Genomic DNA, 25,379 nt, shown 5'->3' with positions numbered 1-25,379 from the left:
ATGGGTGATTATTTAAAATGTCTTTCGTGTTCATAGATTGTATTTTCAGTCTTGATAAAAGTAATATTGGCTGAACCGTTTGTATTTAGTTTAGCCAGTATATACACACTAATGTTGATTAAAGTAAAAAAATATATATATTTTAAGCAATGAAGTGTCATTCTTTAATTAAAAAAAACATTCCCTTTAGTTTCAAATAGTAGTACCAGTCGTTTTCATTAAGTATGCATATTTCCCGATATTATATACAGGAAGAGTTTCAAAAATGTTTGGTGCCCTAATATTTTTAAAGCTGGTTTGAAATCTATCTTCTATCCTTTTAACGGTATTGTCCATCTCGGCAGTAATAGCTGTTTTAACATTGTTTAACTAGTACTCGCCTTGAATGAACACGCCGACAACAAGAACTTGCACTGTTGTCCTTAAAACGAATGAAAATTGTAAAAGAACTATGACGTTTATTTCAATATTCGCTGTAATACTGTATGTAATAGCACATACACGAACGCACACCATGAATGCAACATTCAAGATAAGTGAAATATTTATTGGGTTTAAAATATCAAAGAAAATGTGAACAAAAATACAAATGCAGATTTGTCTAAGATGGTATCCAGAAATGTGTCTTTGCTCTTTGCCTGTTATTCCTTCCTTGTGAGCTCTGTTTTGCACTACAGTCCCAGCTACACAGCTGCTGGCTTTGATCCAGCCTGGATCTTAATCCTTAATTAAACTAATAAATCGTTTGTTTGGACTGAACTTTACAACACTGGAACGGTTGTTGCGTCCTCTGTACGTTTTGTTATGAAGGATAAGGATTTAAATCTGGCTTCCAAAGGAAGGATGCATCGCACATCGCACAAGGAGACTTACTCCCTTACGAGGCCGGTGTTAGAGTTGCTCCTGTATTTTGCCAGCAGAGGGCGCTGTCGCCACAACCACCTGGTTGATTGCTTTCAACCAAACTGTGGTCATATGACAGCAAGGCTGTCTGCACGTATCTGTGCAGTTCTTGGATCGTTTCTTTTTCAGGAAGGGATTTTTACTTTCCATTTAGTAAACGCATGTAAGCCCTTAAGAGTGGTTACCAGTGAGAGGAGCTTATTTGGCCCTTCTCCATATTCCCAAGGATACTTTTGACAGCATGGCTGGTTAGTATTTGGCAGACTCCTACAACTCTTTGTGTAAAGATGTGCAGCCCTGATTTCCATCCTAGCTGTACTGTTGATCCTGAGGCAGTTCTCTCTGAGGAAAAATGTTGTGCTCATTTTGTCTGTGTGAGCATTATACTTCACAGTGTACATTTTGGAGGATTTTAAGTCCCTGGTCTAGGGACTGATTAAACCCTATAGCTTTATTTTGTTTCAAAAAGGGGAAAGCAAGCTAGAGCCCAGATAGTGGAGGTCTGCAATTTAAAGGTGCCCTCTAATCAAAGGCTTTATGCCATGAACTCAGAATGGGATCCTGTGAGAGAGATTTGTAGAAGTATTGTTTTTTCAGTTATTTTTTGGGTTCACTTATGGCCCTGGGATCCTGTCTGTGTGGAGTTTGTATGTTCTCCCTGTGCTCTCGCAGGTTTCCTCTGACTGCTCCAGTTTTGTCCCACAATCCAAAGACATGGTGGTAGGTTAATTGACTTGTGAGAAAATTGGCCCTTATGTGAATGGTGAGTTTGTGCATGTTCGTCTGTGTGTATCCTGCAATGGACTGGTGTCCCATCCAGGATGTATCCTGCCTTGTGCCTGTTGCTTAGCAAGATAGACTCCTGCTTACCTACAACCCTGAAGTGAATGAAATAGTTAAAGTGAAATGGGTGGATATTGACCCTAGTGAGCTTAGTTTTTTTATGATGATGATTTCTTTAAAGTATTTTTTTTCTTTTTAGTTTAAAAGGAAAAACATGAGGCCTTTCAATGTTATTTTTCAAACTAAAGCAGTGACGCTAGCTGACGATCGTCTCCACCACCTACCAAGGTCAAGTGCTAGCATACAAATTAGCAGAATAATTCAGAAAACAATGTGAAAAGAGAAGAAGGAAAAAAACAGGAAAATGACAATTAAATATAAGATTGATATGAGTTTTATACAATATCCTTATTCAAGCTTTTAACCACACTGGATTTATTAAATGAATAATTTTCCAGACTGAAGAATTTGTTTCTGTGCTTTTACGCTGTCACAATTAAATCTAATGAAATGATTATATCACATTCTAAGTAATGGCACAGACTAGCTAGGAGGCAGATGTTTAAAAGCAAAACAGCAGGAAGGGCCTCTTTCAAATTAAATACAAGTAATGAATGAAAGGATGGACACCACAAAGCTCAGTAAATGGTGTGGAATGGAGCGAACCTTACAAAGACTGTAAAACCTGTTCTTAACACAGAATAGCCAATCTAATTCAGGATTTAAAAGTAATTTTATAATGGAGTACAGTGATTTCCTTTAGAATCTTGTTTAATGACCGCATGTGTGCTTTTGCCAATATTACTGCCAGATGCGATGGAGGAGGTGGTGAACTCTTTTAACACCTGTTGGCTATTGTCCAGCTTATTAACTCTTGCTTTCCCTTATTCATTACTGTTTAAATATAACCGAAGAAAAAACAATACAGGTCAGAAGTTCTGTAAGTCCTTCCGAGAAAATCAGTACGCCGATGTGCATTTCGATATAAATTCACTTTTTTAATAAAATGTGTCCTCTGAAAATTTTCTTTTTAAGAAGTATACAGAAGCAGTTATAAACCATAGCTCTCAAAGTAACCCCAAATATGTTATATTTCTGTGCTGACTAGGCTATCTGTTTGAGTAGTTTGTAAAATAGGGAAGTTAAGCCTTATCTACTGTGAGATATCACCTTTTGCAAACTGCTAGACTGCTTACAGAGTAAATGAGCAAATATACAGCTTTCTTAGAAAAATGAGAAAATCAAATAGCTGTTTTATGCTAGGAAGGTGACTGCTATTGCATAACTGTGAAGAGCCGGTTACCCCTAATGTTTTTGTACACCACTTGTTTAGCTTCTGACCTTTGTCTATACCAAATATGTTCCCGTTTTTCCTCACATATTTTTGCTGCTCGTAAAGAATAACCAGCCTTTTAATCTGAGGCTCACTTCACATGGATGTAAGTAAAATGTGCTTCAGCTTTTAAAACTTAAAACCTGCTGTGATGTGTTCATATTTGTAAATTAAATGTCGCCAACCCAGACTCAAAGTGCGTTTCTCTCCCACTAACTGTAATGATTACAAGTCAGTTTTGATTGTAGAATAATCCAGAAAATAATTGGCTGATTATTCAGTAGTTTATCTCTTCACTCAGGCAAGCTCCCCTTTGAAGCAGGCATCAAAGTTGGCTTAAAACAGTACATTTCAAAAGGTGAGCATTTAAATGGTTGTTTAGCCCAAAGGTAACAAGCATTGAAACTGCATGCATGCATAATTTTCACTTTCATAGGAGGTGAAATTGTTCTTTGCTCACTAAATTAAATACAGCATTACCACCATGTTGGTCTCATCTAACCTCATAGACACAGACACACAGACCCAGGACCAATGTTCCCAGATTCTGTTTAATCTACCAGGATTTAAGCTTTTGGACTGAGGGAGAAAACTGGAGCTCCTGGGGGAAACCCACGTGAACATGGGATCACATGCAGATAGCACCCCAGGAATTAAACACAGGGACGCAGTGCTACGAGGCAGCAATGCTAACCCACTGAAGTGCCACTTCACTGGAGAGCAGCTAATGTAAATTTCAGGCAACCAGAAATCAAAATATCCAGTGCCGTCTCCAAAAAGTCTTTGAACATGAGGCATTTTAGAATTGTATTTTTGTCTCAGTGCAACTCAAACTTTTGAAGCTGCTCCCACATATCTTCCTGCGGAAGCTTGCACAAGTATTTTAAGACTGAAGTAGTTCTATTTAATCCTACCAGTACTCCCTCTTCCATATTAAAAAAAACACCTGCAGATTCTATGTAGTGGGAAGATGGTAGACAATCTTAGAGTAATGCAAAACCTTTGGGTGTAGCTGTACTTTATCCTTCCTTATTTTTTGTTAGTAAGCTCTTTTCATCATATGCCTATCCCCGATAAGCTAACTTTTCATAATGCTAAACAGTGATTTTTGTTTTTGCATAAGATTTGATCGTTTTAGTTTTTGAATTTCTGCATTTTATTTTCCATGGCTAGTAACTCTAAATGAAATTTACATTCTCACACGCTCGCTATTTATATGAAATTGATCGTTTGCAGAAATAATACGGTTCCTACAGAAAGCTAACAAAATGACAGATAAGGCCATCGCTGGTTTGGAAGAAAATTGTCTACCCCTGACCCTGAGATTAGGTGTAACTTTAGTTTTTGTAATGGCTAGGATCTTGCAAAGATGTTGCGATTTCCAGGACCTGTTCCCAAAATGTCGATTCCGTTCAGATTGTTATTCCTCAAGTCCTGCTAGTTCTTTTGTCATTGGCCTTTCCTTACGTGTAGACGTGCACACCCTAAATCCCAGTGATTTATGCCTTGATAATCCCCTCTCCAGCAGATGTACTTTTGCACAGATTTAGAATAGGATTAGCAGGACACAGCAACGAAGCAACCCAGCCTGCAGTAATAGGCATTCCCTGGGCGCGTTCTGACTCTTGACACAATGAGGAGAAAACAAGGGGTAAGTCCAGCCTGTTCCTCTCTTAAAATCTACCCAGCCTCAAGGTCCACACTGCAGCAACAGAGACGAGGACCCTTCCAGGGAGATATGAGCGCAAGTGGTATTCATTCTGTGGGATTTGCAAGGCAGTAGACCTTATCGGTTACATTAATTAAAACTGCAGCATGCAGTGCTCCATTGCAAGTTGTTAACATATTATTTTGAAACCGAGCTCTGTTCATGAGTCAGACATCATTAGAAATCCAATTAGGCTACCGCTCTGTCTGTAAAGTACCTATTCTATTTAATATTATGATTAGTTTTTTCCCCAGCTGCTTTGCAGTGTCTTTTTTTTTAATTGTAAAGGACCAAACATCAATCATGTAATAAACCTTATTATTCAGTTTATTAAGTACTGCAGTAGCATTTCTAATGACTGTACTTTCTGTATAAAATTAGGATCCATATTTCCCCATCTGTACGTTTTGATGACATTATTTTTGTACATTGATAATTGCACATTTATCAGTGGCTGTTTAAGTAAAAAAGCTCTTTTAAAATGCTCCACACTGCTGACAGCTGAGAATCTTGCAGGAAAAAAAACCTTATGAACTTTATTAACGGGGATATTTGAAACCTGGTTTGTATTTTTGGTTAATACAGAACTTTTGAACCAGCAGAATTTACTCAAGGCATTGAAGATGGAGATGACTGTGTATAGATGTGTATTGAGCTTCACACATGGACACAAAATATGTGGTGCTATAACTGCCGAGTTTTATCATGTTTTCTCATAGTCTGTTGTGCAATGAAATACTTGGTAGGTACTTGTGTATGTTTTATCTAATTGCTCTTAGAACAGCATATGAAATTTTTAAATAAAGTGTATTTTGCTGAAGGCCTTCATAAACGGGAACATTGACTTTGTGTTTTTTGTCTCAGTAAAATACTTGGTTTCTAATGGTTATGCAGCCTACTTTCGTATAAAGTTAAAACCGATAAAAACAGTCAATAGCCATAGCGATTGCTTTGATTCTGAAAGCCTTTGTTTTTCTAAAGGTAAGTTTACAGTTGTAGTTGCTGTGTAAGGCAATCACTGATTACACTAGCTTGAAATAATGACACAGTGAGGAGTACACCTGTCTCTCAAGATGAATGTTCCGGCCTTTCTTCTTTGCACTCAGACCTTGTGCAGTTTGCTGAGATTTCTTGTCCAGTTGTTCATGCACTTAACAGGATCTTCAACCCTCGTCTTGCACAGGCTCTATTCTTTAGGTCATCAGTAAGAAGAGGTTAATTGGCTGACAAAGGAATGAGGTGTCAATTTGTAATGCAAAAGATGAATAACCTTCCCAGAAAATATTTGTGAAGATTATAAAGTGTGTATTGTATCCATATGTTTGGGTTGTGTTTATTAACATTGATAATGTCATTGTTTTGTTGAACTCGCTTGCACTTAGTGGTTTGCCATGTAAGGAGATTTGTTTAATATAAGTATTGTTTTTTTTCAGCGAGCTCCCCGTGCCCTACCTCCACTGCCAAGGTAAGTCTTGTTTACTGGTATTTTTCTGATCCCTTTACAACATCTTACATTACGACAGCTTTTACAAAACAGTAGACCTTGTCGGACTTGAAAACAGAATACAAGCATCAACTAATGGGTTGTGTTATTACCATCTGTTTTAGTTTTAAGTGACAAACACCCAGTTTTAGCACTGTATTAAGGGCAGAACTTGGTATTCTTTCATCAACAAAACTGATTAAAAACTTTAAATAAAATTCCTTAAAGCAAATTTTAAGGAAGCTAGTAACCAATCAAAGCCCAGTTAAACTTGCTGTTAGTCTGTTATAAATCTAGTGTTGAGTTTCCTAATATGAGAATTGTCTGTTTATATGAATCTTAAAATTGTCACTGCATTGGCACATCTTAGTTACAGTACCATTTGCTGGGACTTGGAATAGATGTTGATGCGTTAACAAAAAAGTATTTTGCTTTATCAGTTCATGAATAACCTTGGTTCAGATACAGGGTGCCAGTTCATATACGCAGATATGTAAGTGATTTAATGAAAAATGTGAAATCAATTAGTGTATAAAGTGACGTCAGAAGGTCACAGATTATTGACTTGGCAGAGAATTGGCCCTTTGAGCATTTTACCTTTTTTTAATAGTGTAAGGATTTTCGGGGACAGCTTAATGATGGGGGCTACTTAATGATAATGATGATGATGATGATGATGATCTTGAGTCAGTGGCTCCTAAGACCCGCCCTCGGTGGACCACTGTGTCTGTTGGTTTTCATTCCAGCTGAGCTCCCCAGGCAACACCCTGGAATGAGGGGGGCTCTTAAACTCAAAACGTGCTAAAGGTTTAATACCAATTAGAAATCCCATTTGACCTTTTAAGAGCTGAAAGCAAATTAAAGAATATGCCTCAAACAGCTGCAAGCTGTCTCACAGACAGTTGAAGCCTGTGATGAAAGATTTGGCCAGAGCAGGAGTCAGAAAGCACAGTGGTTCCCCAGTGTCAGGGCTGGGAACCCCCAGCCGAGATCCTTACTGTAGTATTAGTGCACAATTTCCATTATTTCATTTGCAAAACCTCTTAACAAACGGTGAAAATTGATGTGCATGCAGTTTATTGAGAGTTTTTTTTAAATTGTAGCATACTGTGCTTGCTTTCACAAATCGCATTTAAGCCTGTAAAACACCCTTCTAGTTGTAGAATATTAATACTACCAACCACTTGTTATGTTGTGTGCAAGCTAAGAATTACAAATAGTGCTTGCACTTCAAAAAAAGGATTAAAAGATTTATTTTTTCATGACTGGAGTGTGCTTTCTGGTTATTGCTCATTCCTAATAATGATAGAATACTGCTGTCATGTCACTGTAGTGGGTAATACAAGGTAAAGCATTCCTTGTGGCCAAAGAAATATGCTGTGATTGTAGTTTGCTTTCTCTGCACAGTCCTAGCAAGAAACTTTGAAAGGCCTTTGCTGAGTGCAAAGTCAATCGAAACTGGAATACAAAAGAAAATACCAGAGGAAAGATGGTGATTTATTTTAAATGATTTAAGTTGTGAGAAAAATGATTAAAAAGCCTTTATGGTATCCATATCTCTATCCATTTTATGGATCTTGACATTATAATTGCTCTATGCTCAAGTCAACTTGACTGCTTTGCAGTGAACACTGCTATTATGGTCATCATGCTCTAATTTAAGATGTCTTAGAGTAGTGTAATCCTCATCAAACATGGGATTTCTATTTAAGTGATCAGAATGAGATAGCCTAATGCAAAAATAGTCTAAAACACCTGGCAATGTAATGCACCTCACATCTTAGAATTACATTTAAGACTTGTATTTGTTCATCAGAAGACAAAAGGCTGCTGCAATTATACATACTCAACACTGCAAATCTGCATGCGTCTATGTAATCGATGATAACATTGCACAAAATGTAAACATAAATCGTTCTTATCACAATTAATACTTTATTACTGTTCTGGTAATCTATTACAAATTCCCAAGAATTTACAAATGTAATTCCTAATCTAAAGTATTAAGAATTATTCTTGACTTTTCTCCACAGCAAAAATAATTTCCCATTTATAGAACTGAGGGCCTAATGTATTAAGTCTGGTACTTGGGGGTTTTATTATTACATTGTATTTTAAAAATGTATTTAGTTGCAAGATTATATTTTTTGTGCTCATTTGCATTTTAATTACACAGTTCAGAGCATTTGAAGGATCAAGATTATATTTTTGTACAAATTTACATTTAATTATACAGTTCAGAGCATTTCAAGCAAAGAGACACCCCAACTTGTGACGAAAGCTCCCAGAAGCATTTCAGATCGCTGAGGTGACACTTAGGTATGAATTTACCATGTGTCACATTTGCTTTACAGCTCCCAAATCGCTACTGTACAATTGTGATGCACCTCACAGGCTGAAAATTAGACATAGGTTATCTGTGGTTATTTCAACACTGAGGGAGTGGTTAAATTTAACCTTTTTAGTGTGAAAGTGAGCACTGTTCCACAGTTTGCCTTAAAAAATTAAAGACTTTACGAATTTTCTCTCATGGCTCTATTTAGATATATGAGATATTGAAGAAATGCGTGAATAAGGTTGGGGCTAGAAATAGTTTTTGAGCGACCTGGAAAGCGTTAGTTTAAAAGCTTGTTATAAATCAGAAACTGATCCAGGTGTTGTATAATATTAGTGTTGCTGCTGTCGGAGGTGGTACCAGTTCTCTTTCATACTTGATGACCACACTTATGAACTTGATGAAAAAGGTGTGCTAGACTATCTGAAGACATGCTTGTTAGCCTGCTAAAGCACGCCTTAATTAACATTAATAGCATTAATACAATTTTTTGAAGTGCTGCATTTAAAATAGAATGAAATGTAGGTTTTCTCTTCACCATTTCTTGCAGAAAGGCAAGTAGGTGTTCATTCAAAAGGCAATTTATGAGTTGAGTCAACTTGAAGAAACAGTGGAGCAGAATTGTTGCCGTATTCTGAGATTAATGTGCGACAGTACTTGTCAAGCATGTGCAACAACTAAAACTGTAGCTGTAGAATATGAATTTTGGCTTGAGTTTCTAACTCCACATTTGTTTGCTTTTTTCTTTCTCATCTGCTTACTGATGATTATTAAAGCCAAGAGGCAGGAGGTAAGACTTTCTTTTATGTGGATCCCTAATTGGCAAGCTTCCTTGTAAAAGTATTGGACAGGCATTCAAGTCAGCCTAAAGGCAGACACTCATACACTGGTGCAAACGTATTCAAGAGAAGCCTGGCAATATATAAAGGTGGGAATTATAATGAATGATATCTCTGTAACCTGGGGCTGCTTAGTTTCATCTAATGACAATTTATTGGCAATCATCAACAATCTCAGTTCTGCTTCTCAGTCAGTGAGTCAAGATGGCTGCTGGGTACAGATTTATCCAAAACCAATATTTTTTTAGATTCTTACAGACTTAAACAAACTAACATACAAGCTTAATTTGTTTTTTACAGTTTACTGCAGCTGACTTCCTTTCTTTAAGCACCAAAATTCTTTTGCATCTGTAGTTTTGTCCTTCTTTAAAAAACAAGTCTAGAGTCTTTTTATGTTGTTGTGTACTTCAAGGTTAGAATAGTGGATTCCCAGTTAGCACCTGCCACCTTGCAGCTCTTGAGTTTGGTCCCTGAGTTTGCCTCTCGGGCACCTTCTGTGGGGAGTCTGCATGTTCTTGTGTGCACAATGTTTTAAGTGGTGGCTCTAGATTATCCCTGTGTGTGTCAATGTCCTGAGAAGGACTAGCAGCCCTTCAAAGGCGTAGTCTCACCATACTTCCTCTGCTTCTAAGAATGCACTCCAGGTTGACGCAAAATTTAAGAGGAGCTGTTTTCTGATCCTGAACCAGTGGATGCATGTTTTTTTCACTGGTAGTTTTTATCTGCAGACCAGGATGCTGCTGTACGACTACCTTCAGGTCTTCAAAATGCCAGTAAAGACTCTGAAACCTTCGTAAGTGCAGTGGTGCTCTACTCCAGTCCTGCACAAGGCTGTAGTCCAGTAAGTCTTATAGGTCCTTCAATCAGTCAGTACCACCTTAAGAGCTGGGAAAAGCTGTTAGAGTTTTCCAGTTAATCGCATAACTAGAATGAAAACCCATAGAGAGAGCAAACCACCAGAACTGGAGTTTGATACTCCTATTTTAAAGTAAATTCCATTCTTGTTTGCAAAATATGTTTTTCTTTCACCCCTTTTTTGATGCAGATGAGCTGCCTCTAAGCAGACCTAAAAAGAAGAGGTCTAAAGCTGCCAATGGAGTGGAAAACCCAGATGGTATGTCAAAAAACATTTTTTGTTGAAAGCATTTAAAAAAAAATGTTTTACCATCTGACTGAAGCTTTAAATAATGAATACGGAAGTAGTGAATAGGGATATAGGCTCCTTGATATTTGCCATTTAAAATGTTCTAGGTGCAGATGCTACGTATTCAAGTCAAGACTGACTTCTGTTACACAAGTGTAACTCGAATCCATAAGTAATATTCCCTTTACATGCTTCATGAAAGACGTCATTAAAATTGGTACTTGGTATAGCAAGTATTGTTTAACACTTAAATGAACGGGTTTCTTTACCCCCTTATATATATATAATGTTCCACAGTGTGTATAGTTTCTTTCTTTCCAGCTTTGAACTTTGGAGTCGTATACAGGATCATCATTTAATAATGTTAAAGAGTACACATATTACGAAGTTTCCATGAGATTCTGATTTAGTTAGAATGACCTGAAACGCATTTAAAACATAGGAATAAATTGAACTTCCTTTAAACTTCGTTACAACATGTTTTCTAATTGAAGAGACAACGAGACTGTTATTTCTAAGAGAAACAGATTATGTAGAGATGAATCCTAAAGAAGCTGTTTACTCAGATGCCAGTCATTTGGTAAATTTGGTAACTTAGATCTCTGCAGTAGACAAAGTTTAAAGTTTAAAGGTTTTGAATATATATTGTGATTCAAAGCTAAACGGCTTTTCCTTAGAAAACTAAACAGCTGTTTCCCTTAGCCGTCAGTGTGCAGGTTCTAACACTGACTATATAAAGGCTGATATTTATGCTACAGGCATGAAAACCACTGGAAAAAACGGCCTTCGGATTTAGGGGGAAGAGAAAGGCAAGGCCAGTGCGCGTGATTCACTGCATACGGGGTGGAAATAATTGGGCGTCAACCATTCTAATAATTCCTAGAGTCCACAGCGCAACCTGAGAGTCGGAGACAGTCGGAGAGCAGAGAGCCTTTGAGCCCGGAGCCTCAGGATGTCCCCCCTACGAGAAAGAGGAAAAAGAAGAAGGTGCAGACACCAGGTAGGGAGCCTGTTTTAGCCCAGTAGTTACCAAGTTCTTTCTCCTTGATTTGGTCAGTTTCCTAGCTTCTACACCAATATACTTTCAGCGTACTAAACCTGTGGTTTTGGTGTAGGGGTCCAATACACTTTTCTATATGATCCTGTATTTGTTACAGTCACATCTTCCCATGTTCTTTTGACCAAATTTAATTCTGATGCTCTTATCTCATATGGTTACTGTGAATTAATATAAATACTTTCTTTTGAGAAAGGAAAAATCATATTAAACTAGTGCCTAAACTGGGACTACATCATGGTGGCTTTAATATGGGAAATGACTTATTAAATAAGTTTCCTTTCACCTTTTCAGTGTGTGAACTCCCATAGTTTTGTATGTTTTTTTATTTGTCAAAATTCATCATTTGTTACAATATGTAGCAAAATGGGGGTTGATAAACTATCCAGAAAGGCCGTGCAGAGATCTTTATGAAGTCGGGTTTCATTATTTCAAACTATTCTACCTTGAAACGAAACACTGTGCAATGCCACACAGCCTCGAGAGATTAATTAAATTCATGATTAGAAACATTTAGCTTGCTTTGATTTTCCACAACAGCAGATTTTTTTTTTCAGACTAAGCAGGGAATTTCCTAAATCCCCTCAGCACAATTAAATATAAATGTAGGAACAGTTCCAAATGAGAAGAAACCAGTTTCACCATTTTGCTTATTTAGAAGGTGACTGTTTGATTGCACTAATGTATATACAGTTAGAACCTGCTCCGCTGTAGCTTCTTGAAGCTAATTGCAGCACTGTGGATGAACAGATGGTCTAGTTTCTATCACAATATGCCCATTTTGCTTATTTGTCAGTTAACAGCTAATTGGTCAGATTTGTTTTTTGTTTAAAGACTCCAGGAAGTCTGCTAAACCATTACATTTTATATCCTAAAAGCTGATCCTCTTAGTTCCTCAAATATCCTCAGCTGCTTATTTCAGTGTAAGGCTACAAAAAAGGCTTACAAATAAGTGGAGGATGTGCCCTTAATGAGCCCTTCTCTGAATTCTGCATCAGTGCTGACTTCACTGAAAAGAATTACCCCCAATTCTTTGCAGAATGGTGACATTTCATGTTCTATCCTATCAAAGCAGAGAGAAGTTGCCATGGGAATAAAATATTCAGGTGTTAATTAAATTTTACTTTTTAAGTTTTAAAACTCATTTCATGAAAAAACATAATTTCATTAAGCTTCTTTATATTCATACTGTATGTATCCTAGGTACAAAGTTTTGACATGAAGCTGCAGTGTATTTTGTATTGATTGGTACCGATCTTGCTCACTTTGTCCTGCCCTGGTTTTAAATACTATATATAGTATAATCTAATCGCTTTACCATGATGGTGCCCTGATAAACTGGGGAAAAAATGAGTTATTGTCGAGTTTCTTGTTACAAAACTTACTTTTTAATGTTTTATTTTGGAATGGGGATTATATTATTGAAAAGCATGAGTATTATGTATTGCTGTTGGTGGTTATAGCGAAACGTGAGCAACCGTTTTCCTGAGTGTCAAAACATGGTTAAAATACTGGTTATATTTTTACAGCATTTTACCTACAAACTTTTGTTTCCTAAAACTTCTTTTTCTTGCAGCAGGAGCTTGGCTGCTTCCAGCTGGTGTTGTGTTTTGTCATTTAGGAAAAATGTCTGAAACATGTCAAAACTCGAGTGGAGCTTGCCATTTTTTCATTTGTCAGGAAAAGTTGTTCTCATTTGTATGCTCTTGTGATTATAAGCCATAACAGCTGTTGTCTATGTTAATTTTCCCCGGTACCCAAGCTCAATGTCTTTGATCCAGATTTGTGCTTTTTTTACGGAATTCTGGAGTGATTCATTTTAATCTTTAGCTTTGATTTATATGTGTAATAAGCGACGCCTCCTTATGAATATAGCCACGTACAGTATGGCTGTAATTAGAAATGATTGAAAGCAAGCCAGTATCTAATCTGGTAAATGTGGGAGGAAGGAAATGAACTCCCTCAGGGTTTTACTTTAGTTTTTCTCCTAGTTTTATAACAATTCTGTTCTGTCAGAAAAATTCACAATTTTTTCTGTTTCTCAGTTTTTTCTTTCCTGTAATTTATTAAGCTTGACACAAGTGACTGCAAACTCCAGAAACATGCACTATCTGGCTAATTCATGGTGGCTTGCCACACCTAATGGATTTTGTGCTGTATAAATCACTCTGTCTTTAGGATTTTTCATTCTCTCTACACTTTTTAAAGTAGTGTTGTCATCTTCATCATTTTTGTTTATAAAGTATAAGTCATGCCACAGTCACATCTCAAGTCATGTGAAAAGCAACAAAGCATTTCATTTTAGTTACAATATTTCAGTAGTAAGAAAGAAAGATACATTTCAGAAATACGTAGTGGGAAGTGCTTTGGAGTTACTTAGCTGATTTCAAAATTTCTGAGTTTTATGTTCACAGGACTTCTCAAAACAAGATTAGCGTTGGTGTGTCTTCATGTTGTAAGAGCAACATTGGATCAAAATACTATGTAATAGGAGTCTTATCTGTTTTCTTACCTGGAACATCCAGATAATTTGTGAGAAATGTTTATATTATATAAATATATTATTTTTATGTTAAATTTCCAAGCATAGCAAACCCATTCTAAAATAAATGCAACATTGTAATACTTGCATAAGTACGTAAAATGTGGTGGTTGGTTTGTTTCGTTTAATTCCATATATATGGTGCTTTTACCTATATCTTTAAATATGCAAAGGGACCCATTTAATCTACCTGGGAACCACAGCACCGATACGAGAAACAGGAATAGCTCTACTGCACGGCATGTTAGGTGGACAGAATGTTTTGCCAGTTTGATTAAGGGAAAACTTTAGGAAGGCCAAAATGGACTTTAGCCAGCATACTGAAGTTAATACAGTACCTCTAGATATACAAAGGCAAAAAGAAACTGCTGATGTTGGTACAGGAGAGGTTTGGTTAATGGAATTCTGTCTCTTTCTTTCTACTGGAGCCTGTCTTGGTATCCTTTTTAACTTAAATATAAATACATTTTAAAAAATCAGCAGCACACTCACACCGGTATTATAAGTGTATAGAACTGTTTTAATTCCCCCCAAAAAAGAGAAAATTGTCATGTTGTTGATGTTTCTGTGGTTTCTTTTATTTGTATGAGAGAGGTTTAAGGAAAAAAAGGTTCTGGTTTACCTGTCATTTTGTTGATTGCCATGGAGTTTTTAATGACCAATGCATCAGGACCCTGATTTCACTGGGTCCGGTACCTTCTGTCCCCAGTCACCACAATGTCGGTCCACAGGGGAAAGTGACACTGGTTCCCCAGGATGACTTCTGCAGCGCTCTGCATCTCCCAGTAAATGGGAGACTGCCCCATCCCAGCCTCGCTCAGCTGGTGAGATGTGATGACATCAAGCCACGAGGTGGTGATGCTACAGCATGGTCATTCACTTCTCAAGAACATGGACTTCTTGTAGCTATGTCTCGTAGATATGATATCCGGTATGCCTTTGGACTGGGGGAGGAAACCGTAGCACCTGGAGGAAATCCACGTGAACATGGGGAGATCATACAAACTCCATGCAGATACTGGAGCATCCCAGGTCTGTAATTGATCCCTGGGCCCCAAACACTGCTCCACCATGCTGCCCTATAACTTAGCAGTGATAATTGGATTATAGTATAGTAAAAGTAAAACAAAAGGAGGTGGAAAGCAAAAAAAAAATAATAATTTGGGACTGAAATCAAATTATATCTGCTCGAAACCAGGTTTCCGTTTCTAAGGAACTTTTCAGTGCACGTAAAATGGACAAATCTAAGAACAGCTGCAGATCAAGCGACAGCCAAGGAATGGATCTGTCACGTTCGATTAAGGAGAGAAGAAGGCAGAGGTGTCTCTCTAACAGGGAATGACAGCAGTGATAAAGAAGAGCGTAGTCATCAGGAGAGGCAGCTGTACCTGCAAATTTTAAAAGACAAGGCTGAGAATGGTGTTGGCTGGACAGTTCTGTCAAGACGGACCACCATCAAATTGGAGTGGGAAAACACTCAATGGGTTTGTTTTTTCTGGGGTTACGTCTCCACACTGCCTAGCCTATTTTGTGTGTCATGGATATAGTGTACACCTTCCTCAACTTGGGAAACAAATCAATGTTATAAATGTCTTCAACTGATTTTAAGAGAACACACATTGACCATAATTTTCCAAACAAAAGAATAGTTGAATGAAAAAACAGATTTTAACAGTTCTACCTCCCCACAAGGAGAACGACCTCCTTTTGGTCCACCAATGGATCTCTAAAATGAAGTATTTACATGGGCACTTGAAGCAATTAATAGACAATTGCTATTTGTTTCCCTTAAAATGTTTCACTGTACTGGCATGACGCACTCTGTACATATTGCCTTAAGCTTATTTTTCCACAGAGATGTTTGCTCTGGGTGATAGCCCAATAGAAGTAGAGTGTAATCTTTGATTTCAATATCTTCATCCTTTCTTTGGACTCCTGTAAACATTGAATAATGTTTGAATAATATCAGTAACGAATGGAACAGATAATGATTCATTCCATTGAGGAAAAAAATTACTTTTTCTGGTAGTGTTGTGGGCCTTAATACTGCAAGCCCAAAGACCCCAGTGCACTGAGAATTGTAATATGATGTTGTGGATACATAAAATATATCTGAAGCTCTTGACTGCTGCCTGAAAATTATTTTCAAATTATATCTAAATTTCTGAGAGGATAAAGGAGACATTGGTTAGAGAAGCCTGTCGTTGATAAGGATGATATACCTTAATTGAAAAAAATGTCCAAAATGGTGCAAACTCAAACACACCCTTATTTGGTAGCTTGACATATATTGATACAGAAGGTCAAACAGGTATTCATTCCACAGGTGTAGAAACCCTGTGAAGAAATTAGGCTATGCCACTGTTTTGGTAGGCTTTTAAACACAAACCTCTAGTGTGCATAATACATAATCAGTGCATTCCCAATTGTCCTGTTGTTTTGTAGCTACATGCTAATATCAAGGGAAAGATGCACCAGTGAAAATGCTTACTGGTATAGTATAACTGTAACTGGAATCAACATTTAATGGTTCTTGTAACCCAAACCCTATAATGGCCTGAAACGCATGGTCATTTCAATACCATTTTTCCTGCACTTTTGAACTAATTGAAAATTTGCCTAAAGAAGACACATTATTGAAGAAGATAAATTTCCAAGAGCTTTTTTCAATGGTTTTGATTGTTTTAGACACATTTTATGACATCAAATTTTCAAGTCTGATGACTGGAGAGTTTCAGAGACAGATTTCAGGATTGCTTTGTTGAAACCCCAGCTAGGGTTAGGGTTAGCATTCTTGCACTATTTAGACATTTTTTATGCTCAGAGCTGGATTTTGGGTCCCAAGGGGACATTAGGACGACTGATAATTTGCTCCTATCTGCAACTTTTTTTTTCAGAGACACTTGGCTGCGTATATTGTATAATGCACCTTTCTGTACTTCAAAACTGAGTCAGATGAAAAGTTGTAAGAAAACCTGTTCTATTGGGTAAACTCTCTTAATTTTGTCATTTAACGTGCAACTAGGTGTACTGTATGTACAGTTTAAGAATAGCTACAGTATGCCTTCCTTGCTTTAACAGTTTTTTTTATTGCAATGCAGGCATACCGGTGATTAGAAACTACAGATGAGACTAAAATAGATCCAGTTAATCCTTCATATAAATGACTTTTAGACAGTTAAAGCTACCAGTATCATGAATGTTTCTTATAATCCGACAATATAATAAGTGCTGTGTCAAGTTTTTTTGGTGGCTGATATTGAAGTGGTGCACAAACGCACACCTGTATGGAATGTATACTGACCTGAAAAATGGGTGTGATTTCCAGACATACTGTATAATAAAATTCAAGTCTTGATTCCAGAGAGAGGCCTGGAGAGGCCAAATATCTAAGTGTAACTTGATAGTGTACGTTAGAAGACTCTGGTACTCAAAGGCTGCAAGCTTTTGTGTCAGACTGTCTTAATTATTTGATTAATCCTGAATTAAATAGATCACCTGCTTAGCTGATGCCACATGGTCCAAGTCATGGGCCAAACTCATGGTTACCTGCAAAACCTACTGAATTGAGGGCCTCCTCAACATGAGTTGGAGACTCCAGGGTTAAATTATGACAAAAATGACAGAACAATTAATTAACAAAATTGATCAATAAAGAACGAACTACTACTCTGATATGAAAATGAACAAAAGTTAAACTCTGAAATGTAAAAGGTGATACAAACAATATGCTCTATATCTAGTTTAGCTTTTGCTTAGCCTCCAGTTTGCCCTATTAATAATACCCTGTTGCAAGCATTAAAGATTTGTGCAGTAATCACAGAGGATCATGATTTACAGGAAAATAATTTCTCATTTGAAAATTGAAGGTTTAGAAGATTTTTTTTTTGCATTTAAAGGGGGTTAATTGATTTGATCCCTGTTATATCATTATGGAAATACAAAACAGAGCCTAATTTAGCAAACCATTTTATTTGCATGGTTATTAAAACCATGTTTTTTCTTTCTTTCCTGCACTATTTTCTACTCAGTCTAATTAATCTTTTTTGTCATAACTTGCTTCTTAATTTGACCTTTCTGGTTAACCTGGTCATTCTGGATGTCTGTTCATCCTCTTTACTGTGGCATTCTTTCTGTTTAAAAAGCATAAAAGGCAGTTAATGCCTTGTGCCACTGTAATGAGTCTTTGCATTTTAGTTGGCTTCTGTCTGTCTATTGGTTTTTCTCCACAGATACACCACTGTGGAAATTTGCCTTTCAGACCTTTCAAACTTTTACTTCGCATCTCTTCCAGTATTTTCAGTGATGTGCTATAGTAATAAGAATTCACTGAACTAATTAAAGAAAAAAAGATCTTTGGCACCAAGTACTCTATCCTGGTGGAAAAGCTCTGGACATTTCCTGTCTGACGTAATTCCTGGTCTCATGGGAAAAAGGAGATAGTGTGATAATTTTGCATTCATGAAAAGATAAAATTCATATTCGCGATAATGTTGTCATTGAAACAAATATGTTGGGATGGGGCACTTGGCCTGTGGTAGGCTTGACAGGGGTGCAAGAATGGGGTGCAAGGATTTTTAGGGTACTTCTTAAAAGTGCAATGATTTGAGTCTCCCTCCTCCACAAGCCTTATGGCAGATTTACCTCTGCACCTAGTACTCTATTCTAGCAAAGACTGGAAGGAATAATAATAATAATAATTGCTTACACTTATATAGCGCTTTTCTGGACACTCCACTCAAAGCACTTTACAGGTAATGGGGACTCCCCTCCACCACCACCAATGTAGGTAGAGGAAACTGAATATATTATGTCATCGTTTTTCATTGTTTCTAGCTGGCAGTTTTGATTGACAGCCCAGTGCTTGGCTGACCACAGGCTTTGTGCTAGCTCCTTATCACTACTGCACACAAGACAATAATTACACCCCGGGAAGCTGTAGCTCTTCAAATAGTTTTGTTTATGTTAAGTACAGCCTATGATCCCTCATTAAGTGGATTTCTTCCCCAACAGCAGCAGTTTAAAATGCTCCCTAAGAAATGAATAAATTGTTACAGTAATTAACAATGTAATCCATCATTCCAGAAACCTTGTGGAAAGAGGATAAATGCAATCGCTTCTCATTTCACTTTCTTGGAAAAGTGGATTTACATAATCTCCAAACTTAATAACGTTGCTGTGAGCATAAGTGAGGTACAACTCATTGAATTCAAATGAAGCATGTGCCTCTAAATTGTATTAGCAAATTTGAGGATTTTTAATTCCTCTTTAATATATTAAATTCTGACTTGCTGTTTGCCGGCTCAGCCCATGAACACACCCCACCCTTCCATTGACAAAGGTAGACATGTGTAGCGATATTAACATTACTGGTGAAATAGCTTTGTCAATCTTTTCAGGAGCCCTGTTAGTAACATAGGGCATTGTGGGGTGAACCTAGGTGTGCCGGCGGCCATGCAAGTTGTTCGTTAAAAATGCCGATCAAAAATGAAAATCGCCGTGGCAGATGTTGACCATGATCACGTCTTGCCCTTTTAGATTCCGAAACCTCATTCATGCAGCACGGCGCCTCCGATCCCTCGGAGCAGAAGGACCTGGCCGATGGAGAAGGAGCCGAGCAGGCTGATGGAGAGGAGGTGGCTCGCAAACCTCGGAAAAAAACCAAGTGAGCATCCAGAGCACGTTGAGCCGGACAACTTAGACGTGCGGCGCTGGTCTTCTTGGGTCTCGGTGACTTTGAGTTATTTAACTTGTCAAAGTAATGTTTGTGTCTGTTTTATGTCTACCAATGACAAATTAAAAACTTGAAACGTGTCGGCTGTCAGGGAGCTAGCTAGGATAATGCATTAGGTAACGTATCTGTATTGAGATGTTGACTTAACATCACATGACCTTAAAAAAATCTTATCCCATGCCCATGGACTCTGAAGCCTTAACATTAACATGACATTGGTCACAGTTTATTTGAATTTTGTTGCATAAAGGCTTCATAATCCCTTCATAACTGCTGTGAATGTCATGACCTCTGATGGACATGTTATGCCATTTGCATGTCTCTATAAAGCGTTATGCTTGTAATTACAACGTTTTGTGTAACATTTACAGTATTAAGGGCTTGCGAAACCATTATGCACCAATGTTCAAATAAAGCAGTACCATTTTTTTTTTTAGTAATCTCTAAAAGTATTTTTTGTGTAGACTTTATCTCCGAGTTACATGGGGAATCTAAAGTAAAGACTTGTCAAATCATTTAAGATGGAACACAAATTTACATTAAAAACTGTTCCAAACTGGTTTGGATTACATTTAGAATTTTGACAATGAGATTCTGGATTGTTTTTGAGAAAATTAGGATTAGGATTAAGATATATTATTGCCTATATTCTTTTAAAACCATACCTCCTTGGCTAATTATAGTTGTTTTTACACCAAAGATCTAGGATGGCCATGTGAGATTTAATATTTGTAAATATTGGCTGTGCACATAAATCCCGTAGTGGAATAGTAGGTTTTGCTATCTGTTATGTAAATACTGTATATGCCTGTGTCTAGGCTCATTATGAATAATTGACAATACCTTTCTGTATGACTGTTTTTCAGATTATGATACAATTGCATGTCACTGAACCAGTAACACAGATCTAATGAGATTTTCTCAGAGCTCTAAAATGAATATTTGGCTATTTGAATTAGGATGACTACAACTAATGCAAGGACATGTAGTGCCAATTACTCATCGCATTCACTAATAGAACTGATGCTTCACAGAAAATTTGGTATTTGTGTGCCAGAATGACCATTTTGCAGGTGTAGCAAGTTAATGTGGAGATACTGTGACAGGAAATATGTGTTTCATTCAATAAAATACTGGTCACTATCATTTTAACTGTCCACGTTATTAGTCCAATAAATGACCAGTAAATAGGTGACGCTTCAAAAGCTCAAATGGGGTGAATACTGTATATCATATGAGAAATGCAGCTAATTGCTTTATAAAGTATTCAGCAGGTCTCAAATTCAGATTTCCTTGATACAATCACATAGTCTTTGATTGTTTCAAATTTTCAAGAAAGAAATACATTCCTAGTCCTCCTATCTTTAAAGAACTGAACCTTTTTACCCCTGGATAGAGCAGACTACGAGGTGCCTGGTACTCTGGCTACTTTAAAGAAACAGCTGCATAAAGATCCTAGGATCAAGTAGTTCCTAATCATCAAACAGGCTAGAAGGACCAAATGGCCTCCTCTCATTCGTACCCTTCTTATGTTCCTTAGGAAATCACGGACAGCTGATCTTCAGTACACCAATGAGCTGGGGGTGGAGGAAGACGACATCATCACAGATGTCCAACACCCCATTCCCCAGCATTCTCTGTTCTCGGCTCCTCTGGGCAACAGCCAGCCTGTCGGCAAAGTGTTTGTGGAGCGAAACCGTGAGTTTAAACTTTGCTGTGGTGGTGAATCCTGCACTTTCGGTGAAACACTTGCACGGGGAATGTTGTGTTTGTTGTGCTTCTGGTCTTCTAATGTACAGTAGTAGGAACAGGACAGTTCACCATGTTTAGGACTCTTGGATTATGGTTTCTGTAAAAAAAAATGAAAAACGTCATGATTTCTCACCATTTGTAGATGGGATAGACTTAATCATAGATGAAAACAATGGCTTTTTAAAGTTTTATATCATGTGATACAGACATACATGCAGTATACCATCTGAAAAAAGCACAAAAATTTAAAGCAATTTCAAGATTAATTCGTGTCCGGACCTGTATTTACTGGCAGGATATGTCTGTCAAAAGTAGTTGCTATTCGATCAGTGCAAATTAAAATTTCAAATAGGTCCAATGTAATCTTGTGTTAAAATCAACTGTATAAAACAATCGATGTATCATCTCAACACAGACTCAATATTTTATTGATAAACTGAACAACATTGTGTTGTTTTTGCACTTTTTTTATTCTGGTATAATGTTTTTTAGTTTTCACTAGTTCAAATCTAAAAAGAAGTGCACTGTGTCTTTCCTCACCACCCAGTTTTCTGCAGCTTGGGTTATGTCCAAACTGGCCTTTTTTTTAATTGAATGTGCACTGTAAATTCTTGGCTTTGGGTTTTAACACAGGAAAAGGATGTGTTCAAAACCAAACATTTTTATATGGAAAATATAAATGTTTTTTTTTTAATTGCAAACCCAGAATGGTAAAAGAAGTGTGCACAACTACACAACCTAAATGCTACACAATGCTAAATGCTACACAACCTAAAATGTACATTTAAAATGTAAAAGAAACTTTGCAGATATCTCATTTCAAAATGTGATTCAAATCCTTCGTATGACTGTGCACTGTCCCTTCAAGAGGCATTTGAAACTGACAAGCTGGATGGAAACTGATATGAAAGACGACTAATGGAGTTTTTGAACAGATGTTTGGGAGAAGGTCAAAATTCTACTCTCACTCGCTTCTGCTCTTCTGCGTATAAATGTGTCACCTTCTAAGGACTCTGTTTTTGCACATTTTTTCTTTCATCCGGTCCCAGGTTCATCTGTCTCAAAGCGAGGTGGGGGGGATGTCCTGTCAGCCTTGTCCTTATGTTTAAGTTCACGTTCCCTCAGGCAGACAAGTTATTTCAAATAAACTTTCAGCAAACAGTATGTAGCCTCTCTGTTGCGTTAATTAGGATTTGACCAAATTACTAAATTGGACTTTGGACTTTGGTTCCAAACCACTCCAGTGTAAAAACTGGCAAGAGGCACTGGTAGGCATGCTATAAAAGAGCCAGTTTCACATTATTTATTCAGAATCAGCATTGCCTGCAAGTTAAAGTGAATGTCAAGCCTTGAGCTGAGAAAGCAAATCCCTGGACAAATTGTACTCCATCACAGCAGTTTCACACTGTGTCCCGGTGTTCCCTGTGGGAGCAGATCTTTTTTCCTCACAGCATCTGTGCACTAATGAGACAGTAAAGAAATTAATGACACATTTCATCAGAGTGGCCTGAAATATTAACAATAAAATAAAAATAAAATAAAAAGGATATTGGGTATTTTGAAACAATTATTAGGTCCTCAGGTCTTGTCGTCCACTTTAGGTGAACTGAGAGCACTCTGCTCATCTTTTTTTTTTTACTGAAAATGCTATATGCTATATGCCAATGTTATAAACTTGCTGCTGAAGATTGAAAACGATTGCACTGAAATCCATATGTCCATCCACTATCAGAAAGCAGATGACTTCTGACAAGGGTCACTGCAATACAGAGACACCAGTCTATGCTCAAGCAATTTACAGGCAACAAGTTAAACTAGTCAGCATGTCTTTGAAAGGTGGGAGGAAAACAGAATACCTGAATGAAACCCATGCAAACAGGAAAATACGGAAGCTCTACATAGAGTCCTGGATACAGACCTGGGAACCAAGAGTTGTGAAGTAGCAGCAATAACTGTCCTTCCACACACACTACCTTGTAGTCCTTTGACCAAACCTACTGATTTGGTCAGTGAGCAATCCAAGATAGAGATTTTGCCATAATCCTCCTAGCTGTGGGAACTACTGTCCGGCCAGAAAGACAAGGTTATCAAAACTCCCCCAGAACATGATATGAGCCTACTCAAGATGCCCCTAGCCCCTACAAGGGTAAGGAGGGGGTAGACTGTGGTTTGTTTATTGAAGTTAGAAACTCTATAACTGATAACTGATATTCACCACAACTGCTTAGTTCCAACTGGAATGTTTTTATTGTATCCGTGTTCAGCTTGTTTTGTCATCTCTTGAGAATATTTGGAGAAAAAAATATCCAATGCTCGGAATGTGCTTCCAAAAATGTCTCAACCTTGATTTTGACACGCTTCCTACATCCGTAGGTCGATTCCAAGCTGCAGAGCGGTCAGAACTCAACAAACCTGCCGAGCAGGTGGACGATTACATGGAGGTGAAACCTCTTTGGACCACGAAAGATGTAGCAATGAGGGTGCACCGAGGATTCAGGTTTGCTTCTTCTTACACTTTCCTTCGTTCTTTGTTGATGACATCGTGGAAACCATACCCATGTTGTACGTCAGATTTAATTGTTTATCTTTAGCAGTGTCCCAGTGAGAGATGTGCTGCTATTCGGAGTGCTTGTAGGTGTTTCCATGGATCCTCTTTACACAGGGGAGGTACACAGAGGGTTGTATAGTTGAAAATGTGCTTCAACTCTAAAATAACCATGAATTTCTATTTATAATCTGTTTTTCATGATTAGCCCCAGGATTCTTAAATGAGTTGCTATGAACTGCGCCCACTCCTGTTCCTTGCCTGTTGTGTGGATGCAGTTAGTGTTCAGGCCTCTGGTTGTTTGGGATTGTCTGGTAAAGAGCAGGTCATGTGCACTGCCAGGTCTTTGTCCTAGCGAATTCAGCCTTTAAGGCGAATCTCATGTCAATGTTTGCTTTTTTTTTAAACAATTTCTCTCAGGGTAATCGGCTTGTTTTCACACGGCTTCCTGGCGGGTTACGCGGTGTGGAATATCATCGTTGTGTACGTGCTGGCAGGGAATGATCTTGCTGCCCTTCCCAACCTGCTGCAGCAGTACAAGACTCTGGCCTACCCTTCACAGTCCCTGCTCTACCTGCTGCTGGCCCTAAGCACTGTATCTGCCTTCGACAGGTACCACAGTCCCTCTGAATTACACTGTGAATCAGTTTTTGACTGCTACTAATGAGCTTTGGCATTGCAACATCACCCATGTCACAGTACATTTGTGACGCATGCTGCTTTTCCTCATCATTTCTATGTGGCCTGCAGATAGATGTTGCAGTAATTATTTCTGTCCTTTCTACATGCCTTTAAAGGTCTAATGAGCACTGTTAAGATGTGTTTAAGTACATTTCCCCCTAATGTCTAGATGATGACAAAAGCTCTTTTGCTCATTTTTCTTAACGTGGTGGTTAGCGATGCCGCCTCATAGACTTAATGTCCAGGTTTCAATACTGGACTGAGGCACCTTCTGTGTGAAGTTTGCATGTTCATCCAGTGTCTGCAGTGCCAATGTGTGCTTGTTTTTCCTGCTTTCTCATGATGGATTTTTCTTTCATGAGAGTTTAATGCTTTATTATTGTCAAACGACTGAATATCACATTCTTTCAGAGATGAACTACTCCCTAAACTTGTCAAATAGGAAAGCAGAAAGAGCAAAGAAACAATTGAGGGGGTGAATTATGATCTGTCATAAAAATGCCAGTTTTTAAATTGCCATAAGATGATTTATAGTTTCTA

The 25,379-nt window shown here is 37.7% G+C and overlaps 1 protein-coding gene across 1 annotated transcript in view; it reads left to right on the top strand.

Annotated features, from left to right (window-relative positions):
• Positions 1-25,379, top strand: part of LOC148821697 (transmembrane protein 237A-like) — a 28,149-nt gene that overhangs the window by 250 nt on the left and 2,520 nt on the right. Inside the window, exons 2-9 of the mRNA XM_088930484.1 lie at positions 6,161-6,192; positions 9,322-9,335; positions 10,430-10,498; positions 11,412-11,528; positions 19,666-19,792; positions 21,402-21,559; positions 23,987-24,110; positions 24,579-24,770. Coding sequence (XP_088786610.1) covers positions 6,161-6,192; positions 9,322-9,335; positions 10,430-10,498; positions 11,412-11,528; positions 19,666-19,792; positions 21,402-21,559; positions 23,987-24,110; positions 24,579-24,770 — 833 coding nt within the window. The remainder of the gene's footprint in view (positions 1-6,160; positions 6,193-9,321; positions 9,336-10,429; positions 10,499-11,411; positions 11,529-19,665; positions 19,793-21,401; positions 21,560-23,986; positions 24,111-24,578; positions 24,771-25,379) is intronic.

This window comes from Atractosteus spatula, chromosome 13 (assembly GCF_055471065.1).
Source record: "Atractosteus spatula isolate fAtrSpa1 chromosome 13, fAtrSpa1.hap1, whole genome shotgun sequence".
Taxonomy (NCBI): domain Eukaryota; kingdom Metazoa; phylum Chordata; class Actinopteri; order Semionotiformes; family Lepisosteidae; genus Atractosteus; species Atractosteus spatula.
This window is presented reverse-complemented; position numbering and strand designations above follow the sequence as displayed.